Genomic DNA, 15,304 nt, shown 5'->3' with positions numbered 1-15,304 from the left:
ACAGCATAAGCCACTTAATGACACAGTGGGGAAATGCTGGACTAAGAAGCAGAAGGTTGCCGGTTCGAATACACCTGTATCAGGCAGCAGCAATACAGGAAGATGCTGAAAGGCATCATTTCATACTGCGCGGGAAATAGAAATGATAAACTCCTCCTGTATTCCATCAAAGACAACCACAGCGCTTTGTGGTTGCTGCGAGTCGAAATTGACTTGACAGCACATTTTGACTTTTCTATGCTGTCTATAAAGCTAGAGACCATTTTAACTGCCCTGAGCCGTTTTTGGAAAGGTGGCATCTAAATCAAGTATGAGGGTGCGTGGGTGGGCAGGCGCGATAAAGCACTATTTCGCTGAGAGCCATGAAGTACCGTAAAAGCAGAATGAAATTCCTTTTGGGAGAAAGAAAAAACATCTAATGCAGTTTTTCAAATGTATATATTCCAGAGGTGATCAAAAATAACATTCAGAGGTTCAGCATCTCCATTTTGAGTGCTTCTCTTTAAACTTGGGAGTTTGTGGCTGAGTTTTAAGTTTTAGCGAGCACTAATTTTAGTAAGATGACTGAGATTTCAGCTTTAATAAAGAACGTTTTGAAACTGGTTAAAGCATTTTTCTGTTCTTAAGCAGCAAATGTGGACATCAGCACACTTTCTAGAAAGGAAAAGTACACGATTAAGTTTTCCAATATTCTAGCAAGTGTGGAAATGGGTTTTGGAAAACAAATTCCTACAAATTTGCAGAAAATTAAAAAGTATGCAACACTTTATTACAGCCAAGGTTTTTTTAATTTATTTTTTTCTTTACCAAAGTTCTCCAGTTGTGTGGATGTTAGAACAATTCTGTTGGCTGTGCTGAAGCTCATAGTAATATAAACTGGAGAGAGAAATTGGATTGGATTTCTGAAGAGACACTGGCTGGTTGGGGGATGAGTTGGATCATTTGCTGGGTTTTTTTGGAAGGGAAAGGAGGCAATATAAATTAAATGCCAATACATTTATTAAACCCCTTCTAAATTTGTAATAAAATGTATGCTTCCAGCTTGCACTATTTTGTAGGTGTCAATAGGAAAATAGGAAGCTGCCATATACTAAGTTAGAACATAGGTCTGTCTAGCTCTGTACTGTCTACACCAGGGATTCTCAACGTTGGGTCCCCAGATGTTATTGGACTTCAACTCCCATAATCCCCAGCCAAAGGCCACTGGGGCAGGGGATTATGGGAGTTGAAGTTCAATAACATCTGGGGACCCAACGCTGAGAATCCCTGGTCTACACAGATTGGCACCTTTGAACACAGGTTGCCGGGAAGCAAATTGCAGAGGACAGCTATCATAATTTTTTAAAAATTATTATTTTTACATTTATATCCCGCTCTTCCTCCAAGGAGCCCAGAGCGGTGTACTACATACTTGAGTTTCTCTTTCACAACAACCCTGTGAAGTAGGCGAGGCTGAGAGAGAAGTGACTGGCCCAGAGTCACCCAGCTAGTATCATGGCTGAACGGGGATTTGAACTCGGGTCTCCCGGTCCTAGTCCAGCCCTCTAACCACTACACCACGCTGACACCTCGGTGACCCTAATGTTTCTGCTGTACACAGCACAATGTTGTGAGTGCCTAAAGCGCTCAGTCCAGAGAGAGGACAACAGGAGAGAAATAAGAAACCAGCTCAAACAGAGGCAACATCCGGAGAGAAAATCCAGGCAAATCTAATTTATTGGGTAACTGGGTGCAACTTAAGAGTTAGCGTTGGGTCCCTTCTTCTTGCCGAAGCCGGGCACAATGTTGACAAAGCGACGGTTGTATTGCATGCGCCTCTTGGCACGGCCCGTCTTCTTCTTCTTCTTCTCCTGCTTAGCCACCTAGAAGGGCAAAAACCAGGCAGGCCTCAGCAGCCGACTCCCGAGATCTCCACTGTTTTTCAAGCAGGGGCTACTTTGGCAAACAAGCATAAAAGCCACTTCCCACCTTGATGACATCCGCATAGTACAGCCCTTTTCTCGGTGCTAAGAGGGTCTTAAGGGAGACGGGGCCCTCTCAAGAGCTCGGCGCCTGCCTTCCCAGATGCGGCAGGGCCTCGAAAGCGCTCAGTCCCGATTATAAGAGACCCCCAACCCACCCCAGGGCAAAACACAGCAGGAATGGTTGCTTTCACAGGCACATCAGCAGCTGCCATATACTGAGTCAGGCCCTTGGTCCATCTAGCTCAGTTATTGCCTGCACAGACTGGCAGCGGCTTCTCCAACGTTGCAGGCAGGAGTCTCTCCCAGCCTGATCTTAGAGAAGCTGCCAGGGAGGGAACTGGGAACCTTCTGCATGCAAGCAGGCGGGTGCTCGTCCCAGAGCGGCCCAATATCTTCCAGTGCTCACATATGGAGTCTCCCATTCAAATGCAAACCTGGGCAGACCCTGCTTAGCAAAGGGGACAATCCATGTTTGCTACCCCACAAGGCCGGCTCTCTCTATGGTGCCAGCCCAGGATGGTGCCAAGTATTACGCTCCGGCCACAGCGTCACGCCGGCCCAACCAACTCTTAATCAGGGAGTCACATTTTGGGCTGATGGGGGCTTCCATTGGCCACAATGAAGGACACTGCCTTCGAGCATGGATGCCCAACTTTGGCCTGCCAGCTGCTGGACTACAACTCCCAGCATTCCCAGCCACGATGGACGAAAACCGATGGAACAGCTGCATCACCCTTTACTTCCATTACGCTCCTTTTAGACCCACAAGGCTCTGCCTCCTGAACCATGTTACAGGCTGGGATCACCACAATTGTGCACCCCTCACCCCAATCCACAGGCTCAGTATCTCACATTATGGGCAGGCAGAAATTCCGCTGACACTACCCTTGCCACTGCATGCCTGTGCTAGCAAAAAAGAGTCACCCCTGCTGGATTTCTGCCTGCTGTTCGGGCACAGGAACCCAAGTGGAAACTCAAGAGCTCAACTGCAGACAGGACTCGGCCTGTAAAGCGGCAAAGATAACAGCCGGCGCCTCCAAAAAAAACCAGGGGAGGGAGGGGAGCAGAATACAGCCATTTCAGGGGAGCCCCAACTTTCAAGGCACTCTGGGAACGCTTATTTGGCAAACTGCGGCAGAAAGGAAAGAGGTCACACCTGGTGCCCCGGCACGGCTCTCCTCGCCCAACAGCATTCCTCCTCCGCTGCTGGAGGAAGGGGAGGGCAGAGCTTCCTGTCCGTGGACAGGAGAACAAACACCCTTAAGAATGCAAGTACAGCCCTGGTGGATCAGGCCCAAGGAGGCCTCTCTAGCCCAGCATCCTGTTTCCCACAGTGGCCCACCAGATGCCTCTGGGGAGCCCACAGGCAAGAGACGAAGCCATGCTCTCTCTCCTGCTGTTGCTCCCCTGCAACTGGGATTCAGAGGCATCTTGCCTCTGAGGCTGGAGGTGGCCTATAGGCATTGATGGACCTGTCCAGTAGAGTCCAGAATCTCTTAACAGGAATTTCCAGATGCTGTTGACTACAACTCCCAGAACCCCCAGCTGCAATGGCTTTTGCTGGGGGATTCTAGGAGTTGTAGGCAACACCTGGGAATCCCCGTTCAAGGGAACACGGGACCTGTCCTCTGTGAATTTATCTACAACTGCCTTCCCAACGGCCTACAGCCCCACCCGGCCCCATCCCAGCCTTGCTGCCCCCTTCGACTGCTTACCTTCGGGGTCTGGCCTCTTACTTTGCCCGCCCGGGCCAGGGAGCCGTGGACCTTACCTAAGGAGAGGAGACAAAGGAGACGGGGGTAAAGGCGACTGTTTGCTTATGGGCAACTGAACCCCACACGCCCAAAGCAGCTTACGGAACAGATTCGAAAGCGAAGCTGCAGTCATCGGGCCCAGTGATCTCTCTAACAGAGATTCCCAGAGGTTGTTGACTCCAACTCCCAGAATCCTCCAGCAAAAGCCATGGCAGCTGGGGATTCTGGGAGTTGGAGTCAACAACCTCTGGGAATCCCTGTTAAGAGGGGACATGGGTTGGGCCCAGAGTAGAGGTCCAAGTGGCGTGAGCCCAACTCACTCCTTTACAGCATGGAGCCTGGCCAAGGCCAGTGAAGAGGAGAGATGTGTTTTTATTCTCAAGCTCATGTGAACCACCTAGAGCAGGCCTGCTGCACTTAGGACCCCCGCCCCCGCAACTGTTTTTGGACTACAACTCCCATAATCCCCAGGCACAGGGGCTAATCACAGTCATGGAGGCTGCAGGCCAACATCCGAAGGAGGACTGAAATTGTCTGGCCCTGGCCTTGATCCGCTCTGGCAATTCAACTCCCCACTCTGGCCTTCCGTTGAGTCCCAACCCATCTCCCCTTCCTCCAGTTCAAGAGACTCTGGGTGGGCCCACTGAACTCCCCATCCTCCATCTGTGGGGCCGCCCACACTTACCACCCAGCATGCGGGCAGCAACCTCCAGGGTTGTGAGGTCACTGACACCGCACTGTCCAATGACGACATCGTCTTCCAGGGGAGTTCCGCCCAGGAGAACCACCTGATCCTCAGGCGCAATGCCCTCCAAGGACTCGATGTGGGCCTAGAGAGGAAGAAAGATCAGGAGGGAAGTCACAAGACCGCACTCCCTTCTCCACTGAAGAAAAGGAGAGAGCAGTATTGATGCAAATGCATGTCTGATGCATCTCTAGCACAGAGAACAGCTTGCCCTGATGGAAGAAGGCTGCTCTCAGTGCTGAGAAGACAGGCTAAAAACCTGGGCTGCTGCTTTTTTGGCCCTGCTGCAGCTGTTGGCCTACAACTCCCATAATCCCTGGCTGCTAGCCACTGTGGAGGAGGATTATGGGAGTTGTAGTTCAAACACAGCTGGGGGGGTGGGGCATGTCTAAGTTGAGCAGGCCTGGGCTGAACACATGTGCTGAAAAACCGCACTGTTCTTTTCACTGTTTCTACAATAGCCTCTTCGCGTCCCAACTTTCCAGGTGGGACTGCAAATTACACGCAAATGCATGAAATAATGCATGAAATAAATAAATGCATGAAATAATAGACACTGCTGTGTCTAGGGGAAAGCAGCAAAGAGCTGCAGTCTGTGTTTGTGGGCTGAATCTCTGCCCACCCCATTCTTCTGCTGAAATCTCACCCCCATCCACACGCCAGACCCTGAGAGGGGAAACTCCCACTGCTCTTACACAAATCTAGAAATGACCGACAGAATTTTGTTATACAGTTTTGCTGTATCGTGCATTTCCTTTTATTATACTTCTCTCCCGCCTTTCGTGGACAGAAATCAAGACATGGAGCCCCAAGAAGAACACTCTGGAAATTGACTAGACCCATGGCGTGAAATTGACTAGGTCTCCAGACCACAGCCCTGGCCGCTGCGGTTCCGCCCACATACAGCAGGTTCTAGAATTGCTTGCAAGGAGTGAAAGACACCACAATCGTCCATCTTCCCCCACCGTCCCTGCCTCGCAACAGGGCATGCCACAAGCACAGTGGCATAAGTCACGTTGCAGCTGAAGCGGATGGCAAAACATTTCAGGGCCTTAAGCCAAGCTGAACTACAGGCCAATTGTTTCCCGAATCCTAAAGTGGTCACTTCCAAAGCACATTAGGAGGCAAATGTGCCATTGCTAAGTTACCAGGAAGCTACCATGAATTCAATGAGTTTCAGCATCAAGACAGTGAATGTTGTATGCTGGCCCTGGTGGAAAACACATCAGGGAGAAATCAGCGTAGGGGTGGTGTATGGAACCGCTCTGGGCAGTTCAGTTCAAGTTACCAATTCCCCTTTCTTTCTTTCTACATTTCTATACCGCCTTTCGTTAAAAGAAAACCCCAAGGCGGTTTACAAAAATTAAAACATACAATAAAAAGCAATAAAAACATCAAGCTAAAAACATATAAAACAGGGATAAAAACAATACAACAGATAAAAACACACAGAAGCAGCAGTAAAAATGATTCTGTAAAAGCCTGGGTAAAAAGCCAAGTCTTTAAAAGCTTTCTAAAAGCCGTGATGCAAGCATGCAGAACCGATTCAATCCAAACCGGGCCCGGTTCGGCTCAAACATGGACCAGCCCTCTGTTTTGGAGGGCTGGTCCAGTTCAAGCTCAGACCGGTCAAACCGAGCCAGTTCTAAGCAAACCCAGTTCCTTTTGAACCGGTTTTGCACATCCCTAAATCAGGGGGCTGAAGGATTCCACAGACTGCAGTCCTTGCTTCTGCCCAAAGGATGACGAACCTAGCAGTAAAAGAACTGCTCTCCGGTAGCTAATCAGAGATTGGAGCCTCGGGGGGGGCAGCTTAGAAATGCCTTACCTTCAGGTGAGCTACGGTTTCTTGCCCTGTCACCTCAAGGCTGTGCAGATTCTGAGCACGAAGGAAGAGCTGCATGGTTCCACCTGCGTGGCAGAGAGAGAACAGCAATCAGGCTAGGATGCATTCACGGGCTATGCTTCACTCTGTCAAGTGTTGCCCTGTAAATAAAAGACCCTGGCCTCTCGGTTCATCCTGAAGTGCCTCACGCAATCTGGCCGGAACTCCATTTCCAACAGGAAGCTCTCTGATGGACCCTAACATACATAGGAAGCTGCCATATACCGAGTCAGACCCTTGGTCTATCTTCCTTAGTATTGTCTGCACAGACTAGCAGTGGCTTCTCCAAGGCTGCAGGGAGGAAGGTATCTCAGCCCTATTTTGGAGATGCTGCCAGGGAGGGAACTTGGAACCTAGATGCTCTTCCCAGAGTGGCTCCATCCCCTGAGGGGAATCTCTTCCAGTGCTCACACTTCTAGTCTCCCATTCATATGCAACCAGGGCAGACCCTGCTTAGCTAAGGGGACCATTCCTGCTTGCTGCCACAAGACTAGCTCTCCTCTCCCGTTACATAGACTCAGGGACTCGGAAAGCTACCCGTTTGCATGCTGCTCCCAAAAGGCAGCAGGGAACAGAGTCCTCTAGGGAAGGAGCCAGGAAGACCAGCCCAGCTGCCCTGCCCACTCCAAACAACGGAGGGGTTATGCTGATAAACACACAGCACCATTCTGCAGGGCTGGCCCGCCCTGACCACTCCTCCCTGGAGAAAGGCTGCTGGGTGGTGATGGATTCAGCACCTGGGGTTGAGTTTGGATGGAGAGAAGGCTTGCATTTGCCCACCTTGAAGTGGGAGAGGGGTCCTGTTCACAAGGGGGCCTAAGACAACAACTCTAGTGTCTGCAATACTTCTCCCCGCCCCACTGAATAATCAACGTAATCAAAAGCAGGAATTCTTCCTCCTTAGCCTCCTGCTCTCCCCAACAGTCCTAACTAAAAATTCACTTTTCCAACCCCTGCCACTATGTCTTGAAACACAGGAAGCCGCCTTGTGTCCAGCTGAGTCTTGTCTACACTGACTGGCAGCAACTCTCTTGAGATTTCAGGCAGGGGTCCTTCCCTGCCTTACCTGGAGATGCTGCCAGCCAGGGAGTGAACCTGGGAGTGAGGCCTTCTGCCTCCCACGTCCCATCCCTGGCAGCACCTCCAAGCGCAGGGCCAGGAGCAACCCCTGGTCCCCACTGCAAGTCAGCGCTGAGTTAGGGGGACATTTAAGGGTGCTCCGCAGCAGGCGACCTGCATGCAGGAGAAACTGGGGAAGACCCCTCTCTGCACGATTCCCTGGGGAGCTGCTGCTGCCAGCCCGGGCCAGAGCGGCCAGGGGCCCGACTCAGCACAAGGCGGCGTCCTAGAGTGGTTTCCACCCCTCCGCAGGGAAGAACCCAGGAGTCCGGGGTCCCGCCCTCCCCAGGGGGGAACCCAGGAGTCCGAGCACCGGCCTCCCCAAGGCAGAGGCCCCGCCGCCCTCACCCGTCACGCGCTTTCCCAAGATGGAGCCGGAGCAAAGGTCCGCCGCCAGCGCACGCCAGAGAGAAAAGGAAGGAGGGCGGGGCTTCTAGGGCGCAGGCGCACTGAGGCGGCTCTAACGGCGTCACTCTCCTCCTGCCCCTGCGCTCCCTGTTTGGTGACGTCATTCCCGGAGACGGTGGGAAGTCGCGCTGTGCGTGGCGTCATCAGCCGGCGCCGCGGTGGTCGCTTTCCTTCCGGGTAAGGCACAAAGATTCCTCCCCCCGCCCACCCAATGATCTGATGCATGGTTTGTGATGCTGCTTTCCAGTATTCTAGCAAGAAGGGCGAGATGAACGAGTTTGGGAAGCCAAATTCCCACAAATGTGCAGAAAAATACAAATGCCTGCAACGTTTTATTAGGATACCCCAAACTATCATCATCATCATGATGATTTTAAAAAATTACCCCCCAGTTCTCTAGTTGCGGATGTTGGAACGCTTCTGTTGGTTGAGCTGAAGCTAATAATAATAATAATATTACATGCTCTAAGGCTGTTAATAACATAACTGTTTTGTAGAACTGCAGAAAGAATCTGCCGATTCAAACTTCATTTCTTTGCTCTCATTTACTGGGCTGCAGAGAATATTATTTATATACAGTGCCACTCAAACCTGCTGCTTAGGATGGGGAGATTCAGTTAGGATGGGCAATTTCTCTTTCAGAAACCTAACATGGGACAAAGCACACTCCTCACCGAAATGTATTTTGCCCTTCTGTGTACACACACCCACCCAAGAATTTTATTTGCCACCACTCTGCACAGCTTTGCTCATTCTTAACACAGTTTGTCGTCACACCTCACACTCAAGACGGTTTAATCAAGTTAAAAGGAATTAGAAAGAAATGAGATGGATAGCCTGGGAAAGAAATCCACCTTTTATTAAAGAAAACAATGCAACTCTCAAAACCTCAGATATGTTCCATTTCAAGGTATTCTTTGTACAGAGACAGAAAAGGAGCTAATCGACACCGTTTGGACATCTGTGTTTCTGTCTAATCCAAGCATGATCTGTTCCAGATTACAGGGCATAGATTCAACCTCCTGTTCAAAACCTAATCTGAACTCAAGCAGGGTGAATCCATTCCCCAGCCATGGCCAGCTGGCCAACACTCAAAATCCCAGTCTGACCCTTTAGTCCAATTCTTGGATCAAGGGTTTTTTAGCGGGAGGCACTTTGCCCGCCCACATCTTCTCCAGTTCCTGGGTGACGGCCCCCACCTCCTTGAGTGTGTCCAGGTGGACCTTGTATTCCTGCTGCACCTCCAAAGCCAGGAGGGTCAAGGCCTCCTCGTTTTCATTCACCCAGGATAACAGAAATTCACACTTCTTCTTGGCACCGTACACCCTGGACTGGTCCTCGGCCGGCAGCCGTCTCTTCCCTTTGCTCAGCAGCCTGGATAGGTGGGCAAGGGCAGCCAGAGTGTACCCTTTCTGTTTCTCTTGGCATTCTCCCATTAAGATCTGGGCCACGGCCACCATCACCCCAGCATTCCCCAGAGGGCATTCAGGATACCGCCCTGCCGTGATCGCCTGCAGGGCCGCCTGCAGGGCCTCTGCTGTGGAATGGAAGACCTGCCTGGCCCCCAGGGCCCCGGAGACATCCAGGACCGTTTCACAAAATTCAGGGAGCAGCTCGTCCCCATCCCCATTGTAAAGCGCCATGGCGTAGGCGTATGCATAGAGCATGCTGGGCAGCTGGAAGCGAACCAGGGGCGAGATGGGCGAATGAATGAGGGAGGCCAGGGGTGGAATGGTGGTGGGTACCACCGGTGCTGAGTTCGAAACACCCGCAGGCTGAAGGGCTTGGTTGCTGCTGGTGGAGGATTCTCGCGTGGGGCGATGCAAAGCCTCAGTGCCCTGGGGGAGTTGCTCCTGCTGCCGCAAAGGGGGCTGAGGGGTGTCCATGGGGGGCTCCCCCAGCTCCTGGATCAGCGCTGCTGCCCCACGGCTGCCCCAAGTCCACCAAGGCCTCCAAGGGGGCAGCAGAGCCGAGATCTCCCCGCTGTGCAGCAGCCGCTGGAAGGCCTTCCGCTGGGCGGGGCTCAGCTGCCCCCACAGCTCGTCGAGCTCGCCTTGTTCCTCCTCGGGGTCCAGGCCTAGCGGGAGGTCCGCATCCCCGGGCTCGCGTAGTTCCCGCAGCCGGAGGAGGGCCTCTGCCAGGCGGCGTCGGGAGGCCGGGTCCCGCCGCTGGCTCTGCAGCCGTAGTTGCAGCTCCCGGTTCTGGAAGTCTTGAGCGCAGGAGCCGTGGCCCCGGTAGCAAGGCACCGAGCAGAAGCGGAGGTGGCATCTCGGGCAGGTGTACGGGGCCCGCTCGGCCAGGCAGAGCCCGCAGCCAGGGTCGAGGCCGGGACTCGAACCCGTGGTGGCCTCCATGGTTGTAAGAGCGGCCGAAGACCTTCGAGAGCGTTCGAGATTTTCCGCCACTTATCGGGTTCGACAGTGATGATTGCCGCCCTTCTAGTCGCTTTGGCGCAGGCGCAGAACACGAAGGCCGCTCTAATCGCGTCGCTCCCCGGCTCCGAGCCCCACCCCGCCGCGCGGCCTGTGGGTGACGTCATCCGTGGAGACGGCGGTAAATCGGGCTACTGCGCGTGCGTCATCACCCGGCGCCGCTGTCGCTTTCCTTGTTCCAAGATGGCGGCCTTCGCTTTAGCTAAGTTAGCCAGGGGTGGCTTCAGGAAGGAGCCGTTGTCGCCCTGGTTAGGAGGAAGGAGGTGGTGGCTGCCGCCGCTGGGAGTGTCCCGTCTGGTAAGGGGGGAGGGGGGTTGGGGTATGAAATGCTGACCTGGCGTGGCAGGCAGAAATCCAACAGGTAGAGCTTTCCCCCCAGCCAGCGATGCACCTAGGAAAAGCTGCCTTTGTGGCATTCCTATGAAAAGGGCTCTGGCAGAAGAAGAAATTTATCCACCCAGGCTATGAATTAGATTTATAGTTCTAATATATTTCAATACTGGGTTTTAAATATTTTAATGTTTTATATGGTTTTAATTGTTAATTGGCTTGATGCTTTAAATGATTTTAATGGTAAACCGCCCAGAGGTGCAAGTTTTGGGAGATACAGAAATATTTTAAATAACTAAATAAAATAAAGGACGGTATGGGTTCTTTTGAACTGCTGCTGGAGTCTTTGCCACTGCCAGAGTAGCCCCTGGGAACCTCAGGTTAACTTTTGCAGGTTATATAAGAGGGCAGGCACAGTCCTTTTCTCCCCCTTCCTAGTTTTATCCCCATAGCAGCCCTGTGAGGTTGGCCACAGCGAGGCCCTTGTCCATTGAGTGTCATGGCTGAGCAAGATTTCATCCCTTTGTTGGGAAAGTAGCACTTGTTTTTGATGAGTTTGTTTTATACGTGCATGTGTTGATAGAGCCAGTGCAGGTGCAACTAGTCCAAAATTGGCACATGGCCCTGCACCCTAGAAGCTCAGATCATGCAAGGCTCCTTCTTGCAAACCTGCTTCAAGGACAGCCAGTTTCGAATGTAAGTTTGTTTGTCCAGCCTCCACCTACAGCCCTGTCTATTAATTCATTCAAAAGAGGCACCTTTTAAAGTGGTGATTCTTTTATATTTAGCAGGAGGAGAGCTACTGGCCCTAATCAACCCCAGCACAGCATCCCTTCAGTGGCTGTTGCTGGTATCTGTCTTTTGTTTCTTTGTAGCTTATGAGCCTTTTGGGAACAGGCGACTATCTTATTTATGCAATGTTTGTTTTTCTGTGTAAACTGCTTTGAGAACTTTGGTTGAAGAGCAGTATATAAATCATCTTCTTCTACAAAACATGGTGCATGGTTAAGCCTTGTGTGTTGAAAAGGTTCCTTTAGAAGCATCCTCGTAGCCACAACTTCAGTAGCTCCCATTAGCAACTGAATCTTACTCTGTGGCTGAAATCAGAATGGGATTCTTGGATCCTGCCATACAGATTTACTTTTGCCATTGCAGGAGAAAAATACCGACACCAGAATCATGCATAGGGACATAGCAGTCAACTTGTGCTCTCTTCTTTGTGTTTCAGAGCCACGCCGCAGCGGAAGCCAACTCGGCAGACTCAAAATATCCGGGCATTATTGAGTCTACTGAGGAATATAAATTTGTGGAGAGACTCTTACCTCCCACCCGAATACCAGTACCTCCAAAACAAGAGAGCTACCCCACACCTTCTGGATGGAGGCCGCCTCAAGGTGAACGTATGAATGTTATGAATCGGTGATATTTTAGAAATGGAAAAATTTTCCACAGGAAAAATGATGTATGGGAAACATTTCCGTGGAAAGACTTCAGTCCCACATCTCAGATTTGTTATCCAATGTCATAAACACAGTTTTAAACTAAGTTTAAACATAAACTACATTTTCCTGTAACTTATTTCTAAATTTGCTTTTTCCTGCCCCACATTTGTTTATATATTCATTCATTTAAAATATTTATACCCCGTCCCTCCAATACACAACAGCTCGGGGCAGCTCACAGTATTAATAAAATAGATATGGGCTAAAACCACATTTAAAATTACATTTTTTTAAAAGTTTCAAATTTCAGAGATGCAGCTTGTGGGTGGTATAAAAATATGCTTAATTAATTAGCTTGTACAATTAACTTGTACACCGCCCAGAGATTTCTGTATCAGGTGGTATAGAAATATTAATAATAACTTTTAATTTTGTTATTATTATTATTAAGAAGCTAAAAACTGAGAACAATAAAAACTAAAGAACCTACAAGATATAAGCAGCCCTCCTTCCTCATGTCTTCCCACCAAAGTCCCTGCTAGATCGTCAGACATCACAACCTCGATTACACAAAATAAGGATGTTTGTAAAATCACAGCGTTGCAGCTGAATATAGCCAGCTCTCCTGAGCAGACGTTTGCTCTCGGATTCCTTTGGATATATCAGTGAAACTGTCCGTCCTCATTCTTTCTGGGCAGATCCTCCTCCTGCTCTTCCTTACTTTGTGCGACGGTCACGAATGCACAACATCCCGGTGTATACGGATATCACCCATGGCTGTCGGAAGATGACTGTCATCAGGAAGATTGAAGGCGATATCTGGGTAGGTGTCTTCTCCAGTGTTGGCGAGCTTTGTTCAAGACACAGAGTGGTGTCCCGGACGAATCAAAGTAGCCGCTCTAGGTGTTTGCCACCAGATTGAAGACTACTGTGGCAGAGTGAGAGCTGAGCTAGGAGCGCTCTAAGCTTGCTCGAGCCGTTGAGGAAGTGCTAGACCAGGTGATTCAGTGCTGCGTGAAAGCACTTGTCCCTTCCCCTCATTATCTCCCATCTATGCCAACCTTTGCTCCTAGGACACTTTCCCGCTTAATCCAGAATGTATTTACATTCTCCCTTCATCCTAGGATCAGATTATCAGGGGAGGGGATTACGGATGTGCACGGAGCTGTACGGAGGCAGGGGGGTGTCGGACCTGAAGGGCGGGGGAGGGTGCACTTGCCCTTCCCACCGCTCCCCCTCCCCCTCTGGGACTCCGTTATGCATGGCTCCTTTGCATCGTCCCCTCTTTGGCTGGAAGTATCTGGTGTGTGCGCCGTGCACATCGCATACGGGCCCATGCAATGTGCGTGTGCGTGAGTACCGCGTATGCATACATACCGCATATGTGTCCGGTGTGCGCAAGCGTGCCAGGTACTTCCAGCCAAAGAGGGGGCAGGGCCACTCTGTAGGGGCTTCTTAAAGGTTTCCTTCTTCTGAGTAGTCCTGCCTTCCGGAGCATGGGGGTGAGGACAGCCCACACCAGGTCCTCAGTTACACCAGCAGAGAGGAGGTGTGAGCATTTTAGGGGCAAGGCCCCTGCACTTTGGCTCTGACCTCCTTTCCCTCCCCCAGGCCCTCGAGAAAGAAGTGAAAGAATTCCTCACGCCGCTCTTGGGACGGACGCCGGCCACGCAGGTCCATGAAGTTGCCTGCAGCATTCGCATCAAGGGCTATTTCGACCAGGAGTTGAAGACATGGTTGATGGACAAAGGATTTTAAAAAAATAAAGGGGATTTGTGGGAGGCTCTCCTGTTTCTCCTCTGAAGAGCTGCTTTGCTAATTAGGTTGGTGTCCGTTGGGATGGGGCCCTGGGCTGTGTCCCGAGGGGCGAGTGGCTCCAAAGCCGCCTTATTCTGAGCCTTGCCCCTCGTCACGTTTTGGGGGGAAATTGGACTGCAAAGTGTAGCACATCCCGTGCGTCAGACCGCTGTGGTTTAGACATCTTCTGTGCGCTCCTTTATTAGGACCGACCAAAAAGGTGCTCAGTTCTGAGTTGCAAGCTTAACCTGCAGGGGGTGGGCGTGTCTCCATGAATGGGTTGCTTCTCTCGCTTGCCCTGAAAGCAGAGCCAACCAAAGTTGAGATCCAATGTCCTCGTACGGCAGAGCAGTGCGCCCCGGCTCTGACAGACGAGCTCAGTAGTGTCTCTTTGCCCCCTTCTTGGTGCGGATAAGGAAGACGGGTAACTTGCCTCTTGATCTTTCAAAGTGTCCGTTTGGGAGAACGCAGACGTTCATTGCTCAGTGCTTGTTCTCATTTTGGTTGATCATACTAAAGGAGGCCTGCTCAACTTAGCCCCCCCCCAGCTGTGTTTTGAACTACAGCTCCCATAATCCCCAGCCACAGTGGCTGATAGCCAGAGATTGTGAGAGTTGTAGGCCAACATCTGCAGGAGGGCCGAAGTTGAGCAGCCAGCCTGGAACAGAAGCCTTGTTCTGGACAAGGCTTCTGTTCCAGGCTGGCTGCTCCACTTCGTTTCATTGCAGCAATACAGTCCAGTAGAGCTGCACGTCCCCCTATGTGTGCGCTTTCTCCCATTCCTCTGGATTGGGGAACATACTGTGGCACTCTTGAGGCAGCTGCCATGGAGTTTACTGGAGAGGAACATGTGGACCTTCCTGGCAGTGAATCCCCAAGAGCAGAGCTGCCGGCAGCCTGGAACAGAGGCCGTGTGGTGTGGTGTGGTGTGGAGTTTTTGGAGGGGAGAAGCGTCTTTTTTCATTCCTTTGCGGCTTCCTCCCGCTGATAAAACGTTCCACTCTGGGGCTGGTTAGTGGGTGCAAATCTGAGTCTTTCATTGTGACACACAGGGCTGCAGGAAACCCACTAGTCTGTGGCCAGTGAAAAAAGTCCTGATGTACCAACATGGCATGATGCTATTTGTGTGGTGCTTGAGTCTCCCGAGTATACAGCAACCACTCTCTTACTTCTGAGGCCCTGTCTGTCTGTCTGTCTCTCACCCACACATATGTATGCATGCAGTGGTCTTTGGATAGTAAAGAACCACCCAAGCAAAAAAGGCTACAGCCTACTCTTCTCTCACGGAATACGCAAGGTGAACCAGAACCATTTTCAGACCTTTAAGGTGGGGGAGATGGCACAATCCACCCTGCTAGGAGATACTTGAAAGGCTTCTTCCCAAAAAGAGGGTGACCCCTCTAGAGAATTAAACCTGCCAAGAGGCTT

General features: G+C 51.1%; 3 protein-coding genes across 3 annotated transcripts; 1 reads left to right on the top strand and 2 right to left on the bottom strand.

Annotated features, from left to right (window-relative positions):
* Positions 1–1,698: 1,698 nt before the first annotated feature.
* FAU (FAU ubiquitin like and ribosomal protein S30 fusion) lies at positions 1,699–7,960 on the bottom strand. The gene is made up of 5 exons (XM_053278549.1): positions 7,816–7,960; positions 6,292–6,374; positions 4,404–4,548; positions 3,680–3,735; positions 1,699–1,862 (listed from the first exon to the last, which is right to left on the bottom strand). The coding sequence occupies exons 2-5, from the start codon at positions 6,364–6,366 to the stop codon at positions 1,737–1,739; spliced, it is 402 nt and encodes a 133-aa protein (XP_053134524.1). The 5' UTR covers positions 6,367–6,374; positions 7,816–7,960; the 3' UTR covers positions 1,699–1,736.
* Positions 7,586–13,883, top strand: MRPL49 (mitochondrial ribosomal protein L49). Its single transcript, XM_053278043.1, has 7 exons — positions 7,586–8,052; positions 9,054–9,261; positions 9,393–9,521; positions 10,062–10,604; positions 11,866–12,031; positions 12,778–12,902; positions 13,691–13,883. The coding sequence occupies exons 1-7, from the start codon at positions 7,586–7,588 to the stop codon at positions 13,835–13,837; spliced, it is 1,785 nt and encodes a 594-aa protein (XP_053134018.1). The 3' UTR covers positions 13,838–13,883.
* Positions 8,711–10,229, bottom strand: ZNHIT2 (zinc finger HIT-type containing 2). Its single transcript, XM_053278886.1, has one exon. It carries the CDS (start codon positions 10,227–10,229, stop codon positions 8,988–8,990), a length of 1,242 nt encoding a protein of 413 aa, XP_053134861.1. The 3' UTR covers positions 8,711–8,987.
* Positions 13,884–15,304: the final 1,421 nt, after the last annotated feature.

This window comes from Hemicordylus capensis, chromosome 14 (assembly GCF_027244095.1).
Source record: "Hemicordylus capensis ecotype Gifberg chromosome 14, rHemCap1.1.pri, whole genome shotgun sequence".
Classification (NCBI taxonomy): Eukaryota; Metazoa; Chordata; class Lepidosauria; order Squamata; family Cordylidae; genus Hemicordylus; species Hemicordylus capensis.
This window is presented reverse-complemented; position numbering and strand designations above follow the sequence as displayed.

What these genes read in the sequence shown, in the direction of transcription:
- FAU (XM_053278549.1), bottom strand. Translation starts at nt 6,366, where the DNA reads ATGCAGCTCTTCCTTCGTGCTCAGAATCTGCACAGCCTTGAGGTGACA. An exon ending in TGCTGCCCGCATGCTGGGTG is followed by an intron (nt 3,736 to 4,403) that starts GTAAGTGTGGGC and finishes TCCTCTCCTTAG; the next exon opens with GTAAGGTCCACGGCTCCCTG. An exon ending in TAAGAGGCCAGACCCCGAAG is followed by an intron (nt 1,863 to 3,679) that starts GTAAGCAGTCGA and finishes TTGCCCTTCTAG; the next exon opens with GTGGCTAAGCAGGAGAAGAA.
- MRPL49 (XM_053278043.1), top strand. Translation starts at nt 7,586, where the DNA reads ATGCAGGAGAAACTGGGGAAGACCCCTCTCTGCACGATTCCCTGGGGA. An exon ending in GGTGGTCGCTTTCCTTCCGG is followed by an intron (nt 8,053 to 9,053) that starts GTAAGGCACAAA and finishes CATCTTCTCCAG; the next exon opens with TTCCTGGGTGACGGCCCCCA. An exon ending in CCATTGTAAAGCGCCATGGC is followed by an intron (nt 9,522 to 10,061) that starts GTAGGCGTATGC and finishes CTGCAGCCGTAG; the next exon opens with TTGCAGCTCCCGGTTCTGGA.
- ZNHIT2 (XM_053278886.1), bottom strand. Translation starts at nt 10,229, where the DNA reads ATGGAGGCCACCACGGGTTCGAGTCCCGGCCTCGACCCTGGCTGCGGG.